The following is a 20,914-nucleotide window of genomic DNA, read 5'->3' as shown; positions in this document are numbered from 1 at the left end:
TATTGCCGTTCTCTACAGATCTTGCCATCTTGCCATCCTCGTCGTTGTGTGAGCAGCAAAAGTTGCAGTGACCAGTTGGGTTTTTTTCTTTGATGTTGGTGGTAATGCTCTTGGGAAAATGTCTTCCAGTCAGGTGAAGAGGAGGAGGTGTGACATCATCAGACCATGGACGACTTCAGAGACATTGCTGCCCTGGCTTGTGATGTTTTTTCAGCACCCTTTTAATCAACGTCAGTCTGAAGTTTCTATGGCTAATCGTGTGCTCGGAATGCTCCTTCTCAAACAGGATGTAGGAGTTAAGCACTGTAATGTTTAGAAGGTGGCCAAAGAATTTATTGTATCAAACCTTGTGTGTCATCTCAGGGGAAACGCTGCAGTCGCAAGCACGGCTACAGTGTATTCTCGGGGCAAAAGGGAAAGGATTTTAATGATATTCTGGGAAGATGTGCTTTCTCTGTTCTGGATGTTGACCTCAGCCAGGAGAATTGTGATTCCTGCCTTTCCTCAGGGAAATAATCTTCGTCTTCATTCCGGTAGAATCTCTCACAGAAACATTTGCAGGGTATTTCTTTCTTTTGATAGTTTCTCTTCCCTCATTTACTTGTATTCAAAATCAGCTCAAGTCCTATCTCATACAAACTTCATCTTGAATACTGTAATACATATTGATTATATTTTTTTCTCTGACTTCTTCCACACAAAAGTTTAGCACTGAATCAAAATATGTTTTCAGATACCTGTTTTGTCTTGCCAATAATAATTGTGCAAGTGCTCTGCAGTTTGGGATTTTTAACACCCTTTACATTTATTTGTATTTCCAAAGCACTGTTAATTTTTACTGACAGAAGAGCATGTGTTTTATTCTTCAAAACAAATACACACTTTTTCCAGAAGAGTGTGAGTGCAGTTATAGCCAAATTCCTACCACCTTCTGCAGCATAGTTTAAAACTTCTGTGATCAGAACTTTTTTCCAGCAAAATAAGATTGATCAGAGAACCTGGAAGAAGATTTGTTTTAATCAGAGTTTTTCTCTTTCAAACTTGAATGAACAGAATTCAAATTCCACACACTTTCTCTTGAATCAGCACATGGACAGTAAAAATCATCAAAAGAATTTAGAATATGTTAAATCCAACCAAGAGCAAATTACTAAGTGAAATTACTAAGTGAAACACCACTTAGTGATAGTGAAATATCAACCAAGAACAAAACACTAAGCAAAGTAGAAAATCACAGTAAGAGAGACAAGGATAGAAAAGGGCAGGTAAAATTAACGAAATGGTAGAACAGGGCTACGGTGTGAATATGCGAGAAGACTTCTCCTCCTTGTTGGGGCTCGTGAATTTACAACACGTTAGACTGGGGGGATTAAATCCAGAACAGTCCCTGACTTGTATAGGGGTGAAAAATAATACCTCATTCTCTCCTTGCAAAGAAGTATGCTTATGGAGCTAGTTTCTCCTTAGCAGCCACTTTTTTCTATTTAGCACGAATGTGCCATTGGAGTCAGCACCTGCCCTGAGTTAGGGCCTCTTCTCTCTTACATCTGCTCTTTTTGTGCAGAGAGTATGTGGCTGTGCTGTGCTGTGGATAAACTGCTGGCACAGAGGTACATAGATGTCTGGTTGGTGCTGGCGGACCCCAGAATCAGGGAGAAGCGCTCCTTCTTCTCTCTAGAGACACTGTACCCCTCAGGAATATCTCCTTTTTCGTTCAGTTTAACATCATATGAGAAATAGATCAGCCGTAGCCCCAGACCTGGGTCTTGTCGATACCAGAACATTCTTTCATGGTCCATATCCTGGACACATTCCAGAAAAACTTTCTCTCCTGTCCTTTTGATTAGATATCTTGAGCTCTGGGTTACTTTCACATCCACGAGGCCTGTGAGAGGCAGAAAGCAAGGGTGAAAAAAACAGGCCACCAGGGAGCCTGAGGAGAGAAAAACTTTGTATACAAGACCTCGAAATAGTAGGCCAGGAGTTGCCACCAACTCCCCAGACCCAACGACTCCCAGGACTCACCTACAGCCAGGAAACAAAAGGCCACATAACAGAGGAGCCTGGTTCCCATGGCTGCTTTGAAGAAATAATAGGTCTTCTCCCAGGGCCAGGCTGTGGGTTGACGGTTTGTGATGTCATTGTCCCAGCCCACACTCATAATCCCTCAGCCATTGTCTAGACTAGAAAGGGTCTAGAGGTGCTAGAGAGTGAAGGGCATCCCTTGTGCTCACGGAAGTGTCACTGTATGTGTGTGCACATATAGAAAAGAGTTGACACAGTGGGCCTGAAACTGCCATCCTTAGAAGGGCCTGCTTGCATAGTTGGCTCTTGATTTGCATCTGCGAACTTAAATTTTGGGAGTTTTCCCACCATCAGTAACTGGTACGCATGGCTTAGTGTGCCTAGACTGCTTGCACAAACCATGTGGGTTAGGCTGAACACCTGCTTTACTGCAAGTCTGGAATTCTGCTGCATGATAGGCAGAGGGTGCCAATGTGATTAGCTGAATTATTTTGCGAGGGCTGCCATAAGTCACCACAGACCGGGTCATTTAAACAACAGAAATGTATTTTCTGACACTTCTGGAGACTAGACATCCAAGATCGGGGTGTCAGCAGAGTTGGTTTCTCATGGAGCCTCTCTCATTGGCTTGTAGATGGCTTCCCCCTGTGTCTGCACATTGTCTTCCCTCTATGCATGTTTGTGTCCTAATTTCCTCTTATAAGGATCCTAGTCGTATTAGTGAGGACCTCATTTAACCTTAACCACCTCTGTAAAATCCTTATCTTCAAACATAGTCATGTTCTTAAGTACTGGAGGCTGGGATTTCAACATATGAATGTTTAATGATACAATTCAGCACCTAACACCAGCCACCAAAAGTATTGGAGGTGCTGAATCTCTAATGAGCTTCCCTGGGCAGAAAGGTTGTTCTTACATTGCTGCATTGTTACTGTTGGGGTGAGAGTGTGCTCTCTCACGGAAGAAGAGAACATAAGAGAACATGGTGGAGTTTGGAGAAACTCCAAACTTTGTTCCTTGTTATCATAGTATTCTTACTACATCTTTGTGATACATCTTTGCTATGAGTACAAGCACAAGGTCCAATGAGTTCTTCTGGTGAGTCTCAGTCTTTGAAAGTGAAGGTAATTTTTCTCCTGACCAGCCTTACCATTCTCTCTCTCTCTCTCTCTCTCTCTGTCTCTCTCTCTCTCTGTCTCTCTCTTTCCCCTCACTCTCAAAATATATTTTATTGAGAGCAGTCTTAGTTTCTCATACAATATACTTAATAATTACTACAAGTAGCATATTGGTTAACCGGGCAGGCTTTGGAACTATGCTGCCTGGGTTTGAACCTGGTTCAAATCCACATGTGTAGGTTCATGTGAGTGCTCACATGTGTAGGTTTACCTGATGGGGTTGGGGAGAAGGTGGTATACCAATAATGGGCTGGTAGATGTGTTCAGCCCCAGGTGCAAGCGATAAAGGGTGCAAAGCATTTTAAAACAATCATAAAACCCAGGTGAAATGGTTTTGCTTTTATTATCACCAAGTGCCAGGAATTCTAAATAGTTTGGTGATAAAAGACTCCTTCAATGCAACATTTGTCCTTCTGGGACTGGCTTATTTCACTTAGCATTATGTCAAACACAGAGAAGCGGAGAGCAGAATGATAATTGCCAGGAAAGTGGGAGAAGGAAGTGCTGAGTTGCCATTCAATTGGCATAAAGTTTCCACTATACAGGATAATTATGTTCTAGAAATCTGCTATACAACATTGTCCCTATAGTTAACAATATCATATTGTACATTGGTTTTGTTTAAAGGTTAGATTTCATGCTCAGTGTTATTCCCACAATAAAAAGAAATCTCACCAAGTAATTTTGGTACACATTGAGAACCACTGATCAAAACAAAAGGGTGAGCTACAACTGTCAGTGTGATGCTTATACTGCATGTTCCAGTAACACTTTACTTGTGGTTATTTTGCTAACATTATTCATTAAAACTTTCTAATGGTCCAAACAGGTTTTGAAACTGTATCCATGCATAGTATGAATCAATCAGAGTCATACAATAGTTTTTAAGTTGCTTGTGATAATATAAAATAGTTATCATAATTATTCAGACTATATTCCTTAGTTTTGACTTTACTGTTAATATCTAATGTCTAATCCAACAGACTTGGCCTTACCATAAATCAAGCATACTGACAGCCAAACAAACACCTTTGAACAGCTACAGCTACCCCACACAAACACCTTTGAACTTCAGTTTCACCAGACTATTTGCTTACACAAAGAACTTTACATCCATAAACATTCTTATCTTTAGTACATTTTTTTTTTTATTTTACAAGATGTGAAGTCTCAAAGTTTCTATTGGCGAAATCTGTAAGTGCATAGTGTAGCCTAACCTGCTTAAATGAGAAGTATAAGACTAAGATTAAAATTGTCCCCTGAGACACAGGTAAACAAAAAGGGAAGTGTGTGGGGCCCCATAGAGGATCCCTGAAGACCATAATGTAGAATGCAACCTTCTCTAGTAGGTGGTGTGAAGGGCACTGGATTGATACAGGTCAATTCTAATAAAGAGCCCAGGCTGAGGAAGCCCTATTGAAACAGCAAATGAGAAGGAAGGGAAAGAGGACATTGACAGCTCCATCTCACAGGTGCACCGTGATCTGGGGATAGACTTTTTCTTTTCTTTTTTTTTTTTTTTTTTTTTTTGAGATGGAATCTCATTCTATCACCCAGGATGGAGTATAGTGGTATGATCTCGGCTCACTGCAACCTCCACCTCCTGGGTTCATGAGATTCTTCTGCCTCAGCCTCCCAAGTAGCTGGGACTATAGGTGTGCACCACCATGCTTGACTAACTTTTTGTATCTTTAGTAGAGACAGGGTTTCACCATGTTGGCCAGGCTGGTCTCGAACTCCTGACCTCGTGATCCACCCACCTCAGCCTCTCAAAGTGCTGGGATTGCAGGCATAAGCAACTGCGCCAGGCCAGGGATGGACTTTTACAGACTGGGGCTCTCAGAGCTCCCTAAGTCTCAGTGCAAGGAGCTGGGAAAGGCCCCTAAGTGTTTCTGTGGTGGCAGTGGCTTCCTCTGGTAAGGGCAGGCTCTGGAAGGTAAGACCATCTCTCCCCTTGTGGCAGCCTTTTCTGTGCAGAGAGGAAGTGGCTTGTGCAGTGCTTCGGGTTAACGGCTGGCTGTGTCTGCGAAGAGCTGGATGTCTGTAGACTGCAAGCAATAGAACTTAAAGTATATGAAAAATAAAGAAGAAAAAGAAATGCTCAGTCTTATCTCAAGAGACACAGGTCTATTAGAGACTTTCTATTTGTTTGTACTCTAAGCACCAACTGAGAAATAGATTAGTTGGAGCTTCATTCCTGGCTCTTGTCTGGCTCAGCACATATGGGTCATAAAACATATTCTGATTGTATTATAGTACTTTCTTTTCTGACTGTGGAACTTGATAAACTGAAATTTCAGTGACACCAGCATTCATGGACATTGTGGCTAAAAAGAGAGAACTTAGGAAATATACTGATGTGTAACCACCAGAAAAAGGCTTAATGTAGGGTCTAGCAAACCAAGTTCAAGGACATCATACCTGTACCCATGACCTACCTATTCCAAAGAGGCAAAAAGCTATAGAACAGAGAAGTCAACGGCTGGTGAGTTCATGGTGGTGTCTCAGTGTTGGTGTTAGCTCTGGGTGTTAGAAGAACACACGGCAGAGAAATAACCCAGTCAATGATTCAAGGAAATCGTGCTAGAGGAAGTGACTTCTAAATTGGTCTATGAATTGGTCCCCGATCCTGGAGTCACTCAGTCCAGACCTCTCTGTACGTTTGCACCAGCAGTTTATTCACAGCATTGCACAGTCAGCTGCAGTCTGCACAAAAAGAGCAGCTGTAAAAACAGATGAATACCAGAGAGATATGGTATTCTGGGTAGAGTGACCATTGTAGATGAAGACCCAGGAGTGAGTCAGCAGCGGACATATTTGCGGACCTGTGAGAAGTGGGATATTTCTGGAGTAGATGCAGGCAGTTGTGGTAGTTGAAGGATAGGGGAAGTCGGTGTTAGAAAGGTGGGCGGATTTGCAAAGGTCACATCATGGAGGGGCTGAGAGACTTGCAAACTAACATGAACTTGAGACTTTAGCTAGTTAATAGAAATAAGCCAAAGGGTTAGCTTGAGGGAGTGATTGTGGGTGGGGGTAGGTCGCAGGTTTGCAGGTGGGGTGGCTACTTGGAAGGTGGCTAGAGGGATCCAGGTGAGATCAGTGAAGTTAGTAAAATTTGTGAGGAATTTAATACTCAGAAGAATGCAGGATGGGGTGGTGGATTTGGTGTGGAAGGGGAAAGTCAGAGAGACAGTGAAGATCAGTCTTGCATCTCTGACTTGGGCATTTGGACCGTCTGCTGAGAGGAAGAAAATAGGAGGTGTCGGGTTTCATCAATAACTTCAAACATGGTGTTCCTCCAAGTGACAAAATCTCCGGAATAGGACCTGGAGGTCCTGTTCAGGACCTATACAGGACCAAATATTGTTGAGACCCACTAGATTGTAAATGGAGTCTTCATTTTGGGCAACAGCTTAGTTGAATTTAAAGATTTAAGCTCCACAAGAAGAAAGGATTGGAGAGTACCCTGGCAGTAGAGCTAACTCAGCTTGTCCTGCCCAACTTTGAAACCTCATTGGTACAGCAGGTAGAGGATGGACCCCTGGTTCCACAGAGCGGCTGCATTGCAGAGTCCCTGAGGCTGGGAAGTGGGGAAGGGCTTCTGTGGGATGACGGAGGAAGTTTATCCTGTTGGTCGGCGAGGGGTCTCCTGAAGGAGGAGTCTCCTTGTTCTTGCAGCTACCCTCTGTTTTTGTGCAGAGAGCAGCTGACTGTGCAGCACTGTGGATAAACTGCTGGCACAGAGGTACAGAGAGGTCTGGCTGGGGCTGGGCGACTCCAGGATCAGGGGGAAATTCCTCTTCTCTTTTCGAGAGACGTTGTACCCTTCAGGAATATCTCCCTTATCAACCATCTCAACATTAACTGAATAGTAGATCTGCCTCAGGCCCAGTCCTGGGTCTTGTCGATACCAGGACATATACTCATGGTTCATATTCTGAGAACAAGTGACTGTCAACTTCTTTCCAGTCACTGTGATGAGGTATCTTGGGTTCTGGGTCACTTGGGCTTCCAAGGGGCCTGTAAAGGAAGGGGACAGAGTTAGAGGCAGAGCTGAGGGGGATCTCCAATGCTGAAGCCTTTAGGAGACACCTTGGGTTGAGGCCTACAAAATAAGGCCAAAAGTTGCCCACGTGTTCTGGGACTTACCTGCTCCTAGAAGGCAAAGGACCACATAGCCAAGGAGCTGGGGGCCCATGGCAGCATCAGGCAGGTGTCTGCCAGTTCTGGGGGCTCCAGTTGGTTTCTGTAATGTCTCCACCTCTTCAGCTATTTGGGCCTCAGAAACGTTTTCAGGAGAGAAACCACTCCCACTTCAGCTCAGAGGGCTGAAGTGTACAAAGGCAACACAGCCAACCCAGGCTGAGGGCATTTGTGATCAATGTCATTTTCGTTAATCTGTGTGAGGCTGCTTCTTTTATACATGTGCTGCATTTTCTTATTAATACAGTCTTGTACAAATTGTCAAATATTTATGTATTTTGGATCTCAGGGTATAAAGTGGTGTAACACATTTGATTATCACTTAGAAGTATGAGAACATAAAGCTTATGCTATTGAAAGCTGCATTTTCTTTTTTTTCTTTTTTTTTTTTTTTTTTTTTTGAGACAGAGTCTCACTCTGTCACCCAGGCTGGAGTGTGGTGGCATGATCTTGGCTCACTGCAACCTCCACCTCCCGGGTTCAAGCAATACTCCTGCCTCAGCCTCCCCAGTAGCTGGGATTCCATGAAAGCTGCATTATGATATTTTTTGAAGTCATTTCTACTCTGGCAGAAAAAATTCCAAGTATATCCCTGACTTCATTTATCCACTGGTATATATCTTTAGTCACTACCTTTTAAAAGAGTCTAAGGTGTAAAATCTCAGATTCACATCATAGATTATTTTGCTAGTCTATATGCTGTTTAAAATCCAAGACACACAGCTTCTTTGCTGTTTAGCAAAATTGGCTTAGTCATCGTTGCTAGAGCTAGCAGCTGTTTCCACCAAAGACAGCATCTGGAGCATCTTCTTTTCCCCAGAAGAAGCTGGTGAAAGGCAGAGGTAACATCTGCTTCCTGCAACAACCTCAGAGTCTCACCAGCCAGCTCTGCTTCCTGCCTGCTTTTGGTACGTGTTTGCTTTCTTGCCACGCCACAGCTTGCTGCACATGGAAGGTGTCTGTCCTTGGATATTGTGTTGTAGCCAGGCAGTGTTTGGGGCCAGGAGTGTCAAGCTTCTCTTAGCTCTTCCAGCAGCTGTTGGTACTGCTCTCTTTTCTGCCTAGGTATGTTCTTCCTGCATTGAGGCGACTTTCCTAGGTTTCCCCAGAATGCCTTCCTCCTTGAACACCTTTGAGCTTTTCTTAATTTTTTAAATAGTTGATGAATAAAAACTGCATGTATTTACAGTGCTCATTGTGATTTTTGACGCTTGTATACTTTTGAATCCTTCTTGTACGTTGTAGGAACCAATGCATTCCTGGATGGTGGAATGGAAGGAGGCTACCGCTTTCTTCTCGATTGTTTCCTACCACAGGTAGAGTCTCACAGAGCCCGTCGTTGTTTTGCCAAATCATTATCATCTCCAGACAAGAAGGGGTCCCCTGCCAGTTTTCAGGGCTACCCTCAAAGCTCAGAGATGAGTTCCTTGCCCCCAGACCCCTTCACGGTGATAGGTGCAGCTCTAAGCAGTTTCCATTCTGTGCATTGAGGAAGGAGTGATTGCTATCAGGACCTTAGCTCTGACCTAAGGAGGAGTATTCTCTCTTTTTCTGTTTCTGGACCACTCCTTTCTGGAAAAAAATGTAGGGAGGGAGCTTGGCTCTACTTCAGCCACAGGTGTTTGCATTGTCTTAGCAAATCCTCCATATCCTAGCTGTGAATTTGGGTGTTAAGAGAGGGAAAACAGCTTTCGTTCTAAAAACCCACCACACGTAAATAATTTCATGTTACTTAGTGAACCTTGCCATCCCAAATAGCAAAATCTTTCAGAATTTACTCACATCCACATAGCTAAGCTCACTATTAGGGGATATTGGATTTCCCCACATTCTGTGGTGTTTCCAAAGTTGAACAAGTGCATAATTACACTTCGGAGTATTATAATTTTCCCCAATCTCTTTTCATATTAGATTAATTCAAAATTTAGGAGGTAGCTAATTCTATATTCTGTTCCTCTACCAGCTAATTCACTCTCCTCAGCTATGCAGCTTCTCCCTCCCTGTTCCTTTGACTATGAGGCTATTCTGCTCTCTTGTTTCCTTTTCTACATCAACCAAGGTACTAAAATGATGCTGTTAGCCTGAGACCCCAATAGCCTTACAGTAGGAGCCAGTTATTTGATTTTCCCACCCTTCCTTCCTACAACCTTCCCTCTGATCTTTTCTACCCAATTCCACCATATTTAGGAATTCTGAAAACTTATTCTATTCTACTTCCCTAATGTAGGGCAGACTCCTATGTCCCTAACAGTGGGAATGGAAAGTAAACAGAACCCTCTTGACGGCTGGGCACTCTGAAACATCTCCCTTCACCTTTGCATTTTAATGGGAAGCATTTCATTCTATGCCATGCCATCCCTTCCTCTCCTTCATACTTTTTCCGTCTTTGCTCTCTTCCTTCTCTTTTTAGGGACTGCTCATCCACCCAACTGGGGCAACAGTATCACGATAAAAGTAATTAAGCTAACACCTACTAAACTGATGAACCATTTCCTAAAAACCCCTGTAAGAGAACCTATGCCCTGTCCCTTTAAATATAAAGCAATCTTTTTTTTCTATGTGATATTGAGCCCAGGAATAGACTGCAGAATTCTCATCACACTTCAAATTCTATTTCACTTATACTCAGGCCGTTTCAGTTCTGAGAAAGTCATTCTAGTTTATGTATTTTCTTGCACTATATGATTAACTTTTGAAAGATCCCAATGAGAGATATTTATATCTCATGTTTTTAAATTCATAATACAGTGTTACAATTTATCAAACTTTCCCTCCCACTATTATCTGAATTTTAATGTTTATATTACAGGAATATGTTAGTGCCCTCTAGTGGAACATCGGAGTGGTGGGCAGAATAGTTCCTTAAAGATGTCCAAGTGCTAATAATCCCTGCAACCCGTAACAGCTGTGGATGTTCAGTTAGATGGCAAATGGGAATTAAAGCTGCAGGTGCAATTAGGGCTGCTAATAGACAGGAAGCAGTGCCTGGACTATCCAGGTGGGTCCAATGTAATCACGCAGGTCCTTAAATATGGAGAGCCTTTCCCGGCAGTGTTTAGAGGGAGCTATGAGTATAGAAGTAGGGTCGGAGCAACAGAACGTGCTGCCTTTGAAGATAGAAGAAATGGAGCCATAAGGTAAGAAAATCGATTCTCCCCTGGAGCCTTAAGAAAGGAACCCAGATCTGCCAACACCTTGATTTCGGCTGGGTGATACCTATGTTGGTTTCTGAACTACAGAGCCTTAAGATGATACATTTGTATTGATTTAAGCCGCTAAATGGGTGGTAATTTTTATAGTAGCAACAGAAAACCAATACAACCACCAAGATCAAAAATGTGTAAGAGAGCAATTAGGATGAAAACAGTAAAGGAAAGAGTAATATCGGAGTGCAGAGTCTCTGGGGCATCTTGAGCGCATGTGGGGGCTCATAGGTCAGGTCGCTGCACCCCTGGGGTTTGTCATATCCACTCAGAGAGGACGTGAATGCACTGATAGACTGCTGCTGCAGAGGGTCTCAGAGTCTGGTTAGTGCTAGACGATTTAAGGGTTGGGAAAGATGATTATATTTTCCCCTTTTTTTGTTGTTGTTGGAATGACTGTGTTGACTCAGTGCATGTTTTTCAAAGCTGCCGACTTCAGAAGAATAATAGATTAAATTTATCCCCCCAGCCCTGGATCTTATGGATTCCAGAACGTTTGGTCTGGTTGATAATCTGAAAACATTCCGATACAACTTTCCTGCTTCTCTCACCAGGTATCTCAGGGTCTGTGTTACTTTGACATTCATGAGCCCTTAAAAGGAGGATGCAGAAAGTGACTGCATAGCCCACCAGGAAACCCATGTGAAAGCCACGAGGAACAGCCTGTTCCCAGAGCCTGGATACACCGGGATAGTGATTTTCCCATGTGCTTTCTGAGAATACCCGCCCATGTGAGCCACAGGCCACAGATGAGTGTCCCAACAGCTTCTCTCCAGATTAGGTGGTTTCCTCACAGAGCCTTACCAAGATATGCACTTTTAGACCAACTCAGTTCTAGAAAAAATTGTTTTTTTCTGTTCTAAATGTTTTCTAACAGTTTTGTTCTCCAAAATACATCTTTTAAAATTTGTTGAGTTGGTTTCTTCTGAGGCCTCTTTCCTTGGCTTGTAGATAACCATTTTTTTTTCCTATACCCTTTTTTCTGGTCTTCCCTCTATGCATGTTTGTGTCCTAACCTCCTGATAAGGACACCAGCCATGTTGAATTAGGGCCAACCCTAACGACCTAATTTTAACTTAATTATCGATGTAAAGACCCCATCTCCAAATATAATTAGCCGCATTATGGGACTCTAGGGTTTAGGACATCAACATATGAAATGAAGAGGGTAGCACAACTCAGACCATAACAATGGAAATAATAAAAGTACTTACCTTACATATTTGTTGTGGCAATTAAATGAGTTGCCATGAATGAAGAGGTTAAAAGATCACCATGCTTACAACCATTCAAAATATTTCCTCTACTACTGCTTCTATCATAATACTTTCTTATGTCAGTGCCAGTCTCTGTGTTAAACTACTCACATACTGTTTCGTTCAACCCTCATCCCACTTCTGAGAGGCTTATATTATTTACTTCATTTTATAGATGTGAAAACTGAGGGCTTAAGTCACTTTCTAAAGCTGGTAAGTGCCAGAAACTGACTGCAAATCCTGCATTCTCAACCATGATGTGTAAATATTTCCATTTCTCTACATGCTTTATGGTAAATGTGATGGTGAATTTACCGTTCAACAGTTTGACTTTTCCATTTCTTTTAGGAATTATTTTCCAATCATTCCAATTTCCACACCTAAAACAGAATTAATACACTTTCCTTTGCCTATGTTGTCTCTTGCTGTCATCCCCAAGTAACTGGTGGAAGGTATCTGAGTTATCAGCAATGAATCCCTGCTAGTCTGCAGCAACCTCAGGTCTTGTCTCCTCAGAAGAAAATTCCACTGAAGGTCATACAACAGAAAAAGAGACCAAGGCAAGTTTTAGAGCAGGAGTGGAAGCTTATTAAAAAGGCTTTAGAACAGGAAAGAAAAGAAAGAACACTTGGAAAAGAACCAAGCAGGTGACTTGAAAAACAAGTGTGGCGTTTAACCTTGATCCTGGGACTTCATAGGCAGCCATTTTGTGCCCCTTTCTCATGATTCTCCCCTTAGGATAGGCTGCCCAAAGGCACAGTGCCCTCCTTATGCTTGGAAAGTGAGCATGCGCAGTGTGTTTAGGAAGTTGTATGCATGCCCATCTGAGGCTTTCTTCCTGTTTCTGCTGGAGTGTCCCTGGAAGGTCATGCTCCACCCTTTTGTGTCTCAATGCACATGACTGGGTTCACTTGCCCAATACCTGGGATTTTATTGGAAACCTTCTTTGCTTCTCCCTGGTGCCTGTATTCAATTGACACTTTAATGTTAACAGCTGTGATCAGCAGGAGCTTGTCTCTCCCTGGCTTAGCCTGCTGAATTATGCATTATTTTTAGAGAGGCAACGTTATAATCTCTGAACCAATGCCATATTGTCTGACGTTCCTGGTCGGTGGGAGGAAGGGAGTCCTCTCCTGTGCCACTCATGCCTAACTAACTACCTGTAACATCCAGGTGTCCCATACTATCTCCCCACATTCCTTGTAGGCTCAGGGTGAACCTCCCAAGCAGGATTCGCTTTGTTTTCATGCTAAAAGTATGATTTCCATATCAACGGCAGGAATCTGTTACCTTTCTTTTTCTACCTTTCTTTAGTTTTGCTTTTAGATGATTACACTATTACAGCAATTTTAGTCAAACTGAATGTGTACTTGTATCCAGGTTGGCATCTTAAATTGAAACAAATACTGTTCTAAATGTGTTCACTTTCTAAACATTCAAGTTTTATTTATAGATTTTTGTGAATGGTACATGGTTTTAACTGTTTATCTAGATGCTCCTACAGAAACAAACATCATAGGATATAATTCTCTTGAGTGACAACATGCTAACTTCTTGTGCAAAATGGCTTTCCATTTTTGTGCTTCCATTGTGTGGGAGGGAAGCTGGACAGTGAGTGAGCTTCCTCTGAAATTTCTGATGACAAGAACGGTTTCTACTCTGCTGCTGTTCAGAGGGTCACGTTCTGTGTTTTTTGTCACAACCTCCTTAACTTCCTCGGTGTCAGCACCTTCATGACTTGGTGCTACTTAGCAGGGTCCATATATATTATGCTGGCAGGACAAAGGAAGGAATTATTCCCAGGATGAGCAGTCTCCCTGAGGACTGAAACAGCTGTAGTGCTCCCTGCTGTTACGTTCTGATCCTAAACCTGTAGAGATGAGGAATTTGCAGAAATGGAACTTGCCAAGAACAGAAACTGGCAGAATCTGTCACAAGAAAAAGGTCTCAATCAGACTCCAAGAGAGGGTTCTTGGATCTTGTGCAAGAAAGAATTCATGGGGAGTCTGAGCAAAGTGAAAGCAAGTTTATTAAGAAAATAGAGGAATAAGTGAATGGCTACTCCAAAGACAGAGCTCAGAGGGCTGCTTAGTGCCTATTTTCATGGTGATTTCTTGATTATATGCTAAACAAGGGGTGCATTATTTATGCCTCCCCTTTTTAGGCCATCTGGGGTTATATCCTGATGTTGCTATGGCATTTGTGAACTATTATGGTGCTGGTGGGAGTGTAGCAGTGAGGACGACCAGAGGTCACTCTCATGACCATATTGGTTTTGGTGGGTTTTGGCCAGTTTATTTACTGCAACCTGTTTTATCAGCAAGGTTTTAAGGATCTGCATCTTGTGCTGACCTCCTATCTCATCCTGTGACTTAGAATGCCTTAACTGTCTGAGAATGCAACCCAGTACATTTCAGCCTTACTTTACTCAGCTCCTATTCAGGATGAAGTTGCTCTAGTTCACATGTCTTAGACATTTCCTCCCTCCCTTTTATAAGAGAACCCTTAATCTTAAGGTTGTAGAGGGACAAAGATTCGTCTTCTGTAACTTCTTCAGGCTGAATAGGGGCAATGATATTCCTGCCTAACTATTAGGGTCTTTTGTGTTCAGGGTAGAAAGGAGTTTAGTCAGAAAGCTCCAGTATGATGAAGGCCATTCAGAACTCTTGAGTCCTGACAAAAGGTGATATCTGAAAGATTAATAAGTATTCAGCTGAAGAAAACATTTAGTAAGCTTAGTCTGCATTCCTACACAAAGAGTAAAACAGCAATATAACAAAATAAGCAAAATTATCCCAAGTAAACTAAATTAGAAGGCTCTTCATGAACTGGGCAGTTACTGGAACCAAGCTGACATGAGGTGGCTAGCCAACTCCAATACATGCCTAGAATTAGAGTACTGATCCAGATTTTTACATTACCAAAATGTCTTGTTTTTTCAGAGTAGCAGGTAAAGATCACTGGTTGGTTCACAAGAACAAGCAGGGTTAGCCTACACTGCAGAAACAAACTTAACAACTGATGAGACCAGAATTTAATAACAAGTGTAACATAGGTCTTGAAACATAATATTCTCTTTCGTGTTTTCCATTTTCACTAAAGATAAGTCATGGTAAGACCAATTGGCTTTATTATACTTGGCCTGATTATTTGTAAAAAGTGCAGCAAAAATAATTGTTTTTCACATAGACTTTTAACACTGGCTTTGATGGAACTTTGTTTCTTAGAAGGAATCTTAGATAACTCTTTTTGAGTCGAGCCCTACCATGGGTTTGTACTCTCAAATACCTATGAGTTGAGTAAATTTCTCTCCTCTTGGGGTCCCAAGATAACTTGGGGCTCCTGGACCTGTTAGAAGGTGACATTGTTCACTTATTACAGGTCGGAAATCACGTACAGGGACTGTCGTAGCAAAGGCTGGAGGCCAGTTCCCCAAGGGGCTTTTGTTGACTTGGCAAGCCAAGTTTGATTCCTTAAAGGAGAGTATAGCATTCCATCAAAGTCTTGGTAAAATAACCAGCTTCTCCAATTGTGTCTTGTTACCAATAATAATAATAATAATAATAATAATAATACAAAACCAAAGAGATTCTTATTACACTCATGTAAATAACTATATTGCCATAAATTAAGAATACTCACAACTAGTTTCCAAAATCTGGAGAAATCAGGTAAAGAGAAAAAAACATGCTCTCAATTTTGTTCACACAAGTATACTTTACTCAATTGCTAAAAGTTATAATAGCTCAAAACGTTTCCTTGACTATGAAATACAAAAGATCAGCAACATTTTACACAAAAATTTTAAAAAGTTACTTTAGACTTTTGCTAGTTTAGTCCATGCAGTTAACTTCCATTCTGCTTGATATTCATAAACATTTCAGCTCTTCCTGAGTCCTGAAAAGTTTTCCTCTGTTCTGATGTCACAATGTCCAAACTTACCAGAAAATCTGCATTTAAAAGCACCAGTAGAGTCCTACAGTTAATTCTAAACCACCTTTTAAAGAGAACCAAAATGAGACAACAATTGTCTGTGGATGACCAAAAGTCTTAGGACAGCCACAATTAAAGCCAAAATTGGCTAGAAAAATGTGGTTACCTCTGTGGCATGCAATGATTTTAATGAACATTTATTAATAACATATACTAAGTCATATCAGGCTTAAAGAAGGTTTTTTTTTAATAATTTTGGAACATGTACCAATAACACATTTATACAAATACAGCCCCAAAAAAACCAGATGCCATTTTGTATTTGATAATGCTTCTTGTATGATTGTAATACTAAATAAGCTAAATGTCACTGTTGCGTTCGTGCATTATTGATGTCAAACCCAATTCTTAGTAAAACCTTATTTAAAAATGTATTCAATCTTAATCATGTTGACCATAAGGTAAGGTTTTTATAAACCTTTTATAACACTTTACAAGTTTTTGTTAAATAGTAGAGTAGTGCTTTTATTCCAATGTTCAGTTTCCAGAATAACTGAATAATACCCCTTTAATTTTAGCCAATGTTCACACATAGAATCTCTTTTATGGTTATTTTTTCACAAGCCTTCCACAGGTTTCTTGAACAGTCAGCTTCATCCTAACTTGAAATGATCCTTTAATGCTTTAATCTAGGCAAAAATCTAAATTCCCATGACTTCATATATATACATTTTTTAAATTAAAATATATTTCGCTTTCTTTATACAACTTGCATATAAAACTGTTTCTTCAGTAGTATCAATTACATGTTATAATGTTGACTCTTACAAAGGTTTTTCACCAAAAGTTGCTAAATTCAGGATTTTAATTATATACTAAATGTGGAGCCTAGCCTGGGACACACCAGGCAGAAGTGCAGATAAAAGCTGACTCCAGCATAGCTAGGGGCATGGCTAACTCCACTTGTCCCCAGGTCTTATCTAGAATCTAATAGCTTCAAGGTAGGTAACTGAACAATTTTCAAAAGTTAAAGAAGCAGTTTATGACCTTCAAGCATTTAGCAATCTTAATATCTGTCCTGCCTAATTAAATGTTTACATTTTTGAAGATATTTTTATTTTACCGATAATCTTCAAAACTGTCTTTATTTCTGGAAAATTACTTAAGTCACATGAACTAAAAGGCCTTACACTTTTTTCTTTTCTGACACAATATTTGATTTAAGCTTTCATTATTAAACCCATTAATCAATGCTCTTTTAGAAATAAACATCACATACACATAATACATGTAAATACATACACAGAAGAATATTAAAAAAACCTCATTCCCTGGGAAGGAATTGAACCTTGAACACAGGATGCCATTGTGAAATGAGAAAACATGGCCACATGGTTACAACTTCAAGCTCCCAAGGACACGCAAGACAAGAAAAAATCTCATCCAGTGTTTCTCAGGAAACTGCAGCAAAGTTTGTAACTGACCAGTTTGCTGGTCTGTCTTGAATAGCGGTTTACAGGTGTCCTAAGCCAGTGTTCTATCATAAGGCACCCCTCTTTATGACAGAATAATACAGAAAAACACAAAGCACATCAGATTTGCTACAGCTTAAGTCTAGTCTCAAAAATCCTTTCTTCCATTAATCAAAACTTTATAGGAGATAAACAGTGATTTTTACCATTAATTCAACCAGTTTGCACAGAGAAAAAGAGGGAGAAAGAGAAAGAGGAAAGCATTGTCTGAGGCAGGGTGGGGAAGGGGAGGTACTTGGAGACACCAGAGAAAGACCCACCCATTGTGACACTGAACAATTCAGATGGCCGCTTGATGGTTGTGAAGGATCTTTTCCAGCAGGTCCATCAGCTCTCAAGTTTTTCATTTTAGGGAGAAAATAGTTCTCCATGTCCCATGATCCTGTACATGCCTAATCCTGTTACCCACAGCTGAGAGCAAGGAGTTCAAGGCCTATTCATCCAAAGAGAATAGCAGTTAACATCCCATAGTGCAAAACTCATTCTTAGCTCAAAGGGACTTTACCAAGAATGACTTTTCTAAGAGGGGCCACTAACCCCCTAAATCTTAGAAAGGGACTCTAATCCTCCTAAATTGGGCCACTGACCCAAGGTCATTTAAGTGTCCTTGCCTTTTATTAAGAGGGGCCTTTAACCCTCTCTGTCTTAGGAGAGACTCTAAATCCCCCGAGTTGGACCTCTATCCCAATTTTTTTGTTTTGTTTTGTTTTTGAGACAGAGTTTCACTCTTGTTGCCCAGGCTGGAGTGCATTGCCACAATCTCGGCTCACTGCAAGCTCCGCCTCCTGGGTTCACACCATTCTCCTGCCTCAGCTTCCCAAGTAGCTGGGACTACACACACCATCTACCACACCCAGCTAATTTTTTGTATTTTTAGTAGAGGCAGGGTTTCATCGTGTTAGCTAGGATTGTCTCGATCTCCTAACCTCGTGATCTGCCCATGTTGGCCTCCTAAAGTGCTAGGATGACAGGCATGAGCCACCGCGCCCAGCCCCCAACCCCATTCTTTACCTGAGTAGGTATTCCACCACTTACCCACAGTTGTCCAATCAGTGCTAGAGTCTATTTCCTTGGGTTGGGGAGAGGTCTCCTTAGTATCATCCCTTCAGGGTTTGCCAGGAAGATGTTACGGGACCCCAACACTTACCCAAAGTTATCCTTTGGTTCCGGGATTTCCTCACTACACTCTCTTCATCATCACCAGAGAGCTGTTACAGGAAAGGCTCCTTATCCAGACCCCAAGAGAGGATTCTTGAATCTCAAGCAAGAAAGAATTCAGGGGTAGTCCATAGGGTAAAGTGAAAGCAATTTTATTAGGAAAATAAAGGAATAAAAGAATGGCTTCTCTATACAGTAGCCCTAAGTGCTGCGTGTTGCCTATTTTTATGGTTATATCCTTTTACATGCTAAACAAGGGATGGATTATTCATGCTTCCCTTTTTTAGAACATCTAGGGTAACTTCCTGATGTCATGGCATTTGTGTCCTAGCACTGGTGGGAGTGTAGCAGGGAGGCACGACCAGAGGTCACTCTTCTGACTATTTTGGTTTCGGTGGGTTTTGGCCAGCTTCTTTACTACAACCTGTTTCATCAGCAAGGTCTTCATGACCTGTATCTTGTGCTGACCTTCTATCTCATCCTGTGACTTAAAATGCCTTAACCATCTGGGAATCCAGCCCAGTAGGTTTCAACCTCATTTTACCCAGCTCCTATTTAAGATGGAGTTGCTCTGGTTCACATGCCTCTGACAAATCTACCCTTAAAAGTGGCATCATGTGATTCAAACTCCTGCCTTTGTACTTTTGCCTCAGGCTACTTCCCAGCGCGATTTCCTTCATCAGCTGCCTTTTTTCAGCTGCTTGGAAATAGAGCCTTATAATAGTTTTCTCTTACTGTTGTACCCTATTACTGCAAACTTAGTGGCTTAAAACAAAACAAACTTATTATCTTACAATTCTTTTGGTTAGAAGTCCGGGGTGGGTCTCATTGGCACTTTGCTCTTTGGAGGCTGTAGAAGAGAATTTTTTTCTCTCTTCTAGCTTCTAGAGGCCTCTCACATTCCTTGACTCGTGGCCCCTTTCATTATCTTCAGCCAGCGACAGCAGGTAAAGTTCTCACATCACTCTCACCATAGTCACTTTTATGTACCTACGTGTTTACCCTGAGCCCACCTGCATGAGTCAGGATAATCTTCCTGCCTCAAGGTTAGCTAATTAGCACACTAAACTATCTACAAACTTAATTATCTTTTATTATGTATGGTAACATATTTACAGGTTCTGAGGTTTAGGACATAGATACCTTTCAGAGTCATTATCCTACCTACCAGTAGCCCTTAGACAGAAAAGGAAGGCAAGGGTGGTTAAATTTAAGAAATATACTTTGGAGGAAAAAGGAGAGAAGAGGCAGACCCAGGATCAAATCACTGTAGACATTGCTGATTTTTTTTTTCTTTCTTTAACAGACACATAACACCTGTTAAATAATCAGGTGCTGTTTCAGACCCTGAGAATAGAGGCATAAACACAAAAGTCAGCATCCCTGTTCCTCTATTAATTGTGTCTGATCATTTGTTAAACATGGATGTCATACATAGGAGAAGATTCTGGGGAAGGAATAATGGAAAGGCATGTCATTTGACCACATGGATTTTGTAGGCCCATGGTAAAATCGCCATACCAATAAACATGATAATTTGGTATTTGCAGAAAGGGAGAATTGTGTAAGGTATGGAGAATACAGGGGAAAGGGTTTACAATCTTCTTGGGAAAATGGCACATTTCATGTAGTGCTATTGTTTTAAGTTCTATTTGAAAGTGCAGAATAAATTTGCAGGTATGCTGTGTAAGGGAAATACTATGCACAGCATGTTTGGAGATAGAGTTCAGTGTTGCTTACAGCAAAGTAAGTGGGACTGTGAGTGGTAGGTGTGACTGGATTTCATAGTAGGCTTGTAATCGTAGAAACCTTTCTATATGTTATGTAATTTTTTTTCACCCACCCATCTTGTTCCTAGATGGATTTAACCCCTCCCCACTTTCCACTACACCCAGAGCTCTCCTGGCCCGCAGCAATGTAGGAAAGTAGAAAATGATTTAGCAGATTGAAGAAGACAGAGCTTGTCAGCATACTATACACAGGTGTACTTGAAGAGTTGGTGAACACATAGAGACAAAGGGGTGATTATATTGTGTGTGTGTCAGTCAGGCTGGGTATGATCTGGTCGTTTGGTTTTCTTCATCTCATTTGGACATGTCTGGGATTCTGAAGCACTGACCCATTCTTCCTACTCATAAGAAGCAAGTGTTTTAGAATATAAGTGCTATTATTATTCAAGTATGGTGGAGCTAATGGATCAGGAGACAGCTGCCACTGAAAACACAGTTTGTCACCTACAATTCCCAAGAAGAAGGGGCATGACACACTATGCAGGGCCATAGAGTCCCAGTTGTTTTTTGTTTTTTTTGTTTTGTTTTTCTTGAGAAGGAGTCGCTCTGTCGCCCAGGCTGGAGTGTAGTGGCATGATCTTGGGTCACTGCAACAAGCGATCCTGCCTCAGCCTCCCAAGTAGCTGGGATTACAGG

General features: G+C 41.4%; 3 gene segments (V, D, J or C); all 3 read right to left on the bottom strand.

Moving 5' to 3' along the window:
• Positions 1–20,914, bottom strand: part of LOC102137723 (T cell receptor beta constant 1-like) — a 266,137-nt gene that overhangs the window by 170,331 nt on the left and 74,892 nt on the right.
• Positions 1,527–2,234, bottom strand: LOC107129320 (T cell receptor beta variable 28-like). The segment is given in 2 exon segments: positions 1,527–1,885; positions 2,026–2,234. Coding segments are annotated over 2 exon segments (480 nt in total).
• LOC107129322 (T cell receptor beta variable 27-like) lies at positions 6,770–7,451 on the bottom strand. The segment is given in 2 exon segments: positions 6,770–7,223; positions 7,353–7,451. Coding segments are annotated over 2 exon segments (447 nt in total).

The sequence above is a fragment of the Macaca fascicularis genome, chromosome 3 (assembly GCF_037993035.2).
Source record: "Macaca fascicularis isolate 582-1 chromosome 3, T2T-MFA8v1.1".
In the NCBI taxonomy this organism is placed as follows: domain Eukaryota; kingdom Metazoa; phylum Chordata; class Mammalia; order Primates; family Cercopithecidae; genus Macaca; species Macaca fascicularis.
This window is presented reverse-complemented; position numbering and strand designations above follow the sequence as displayed.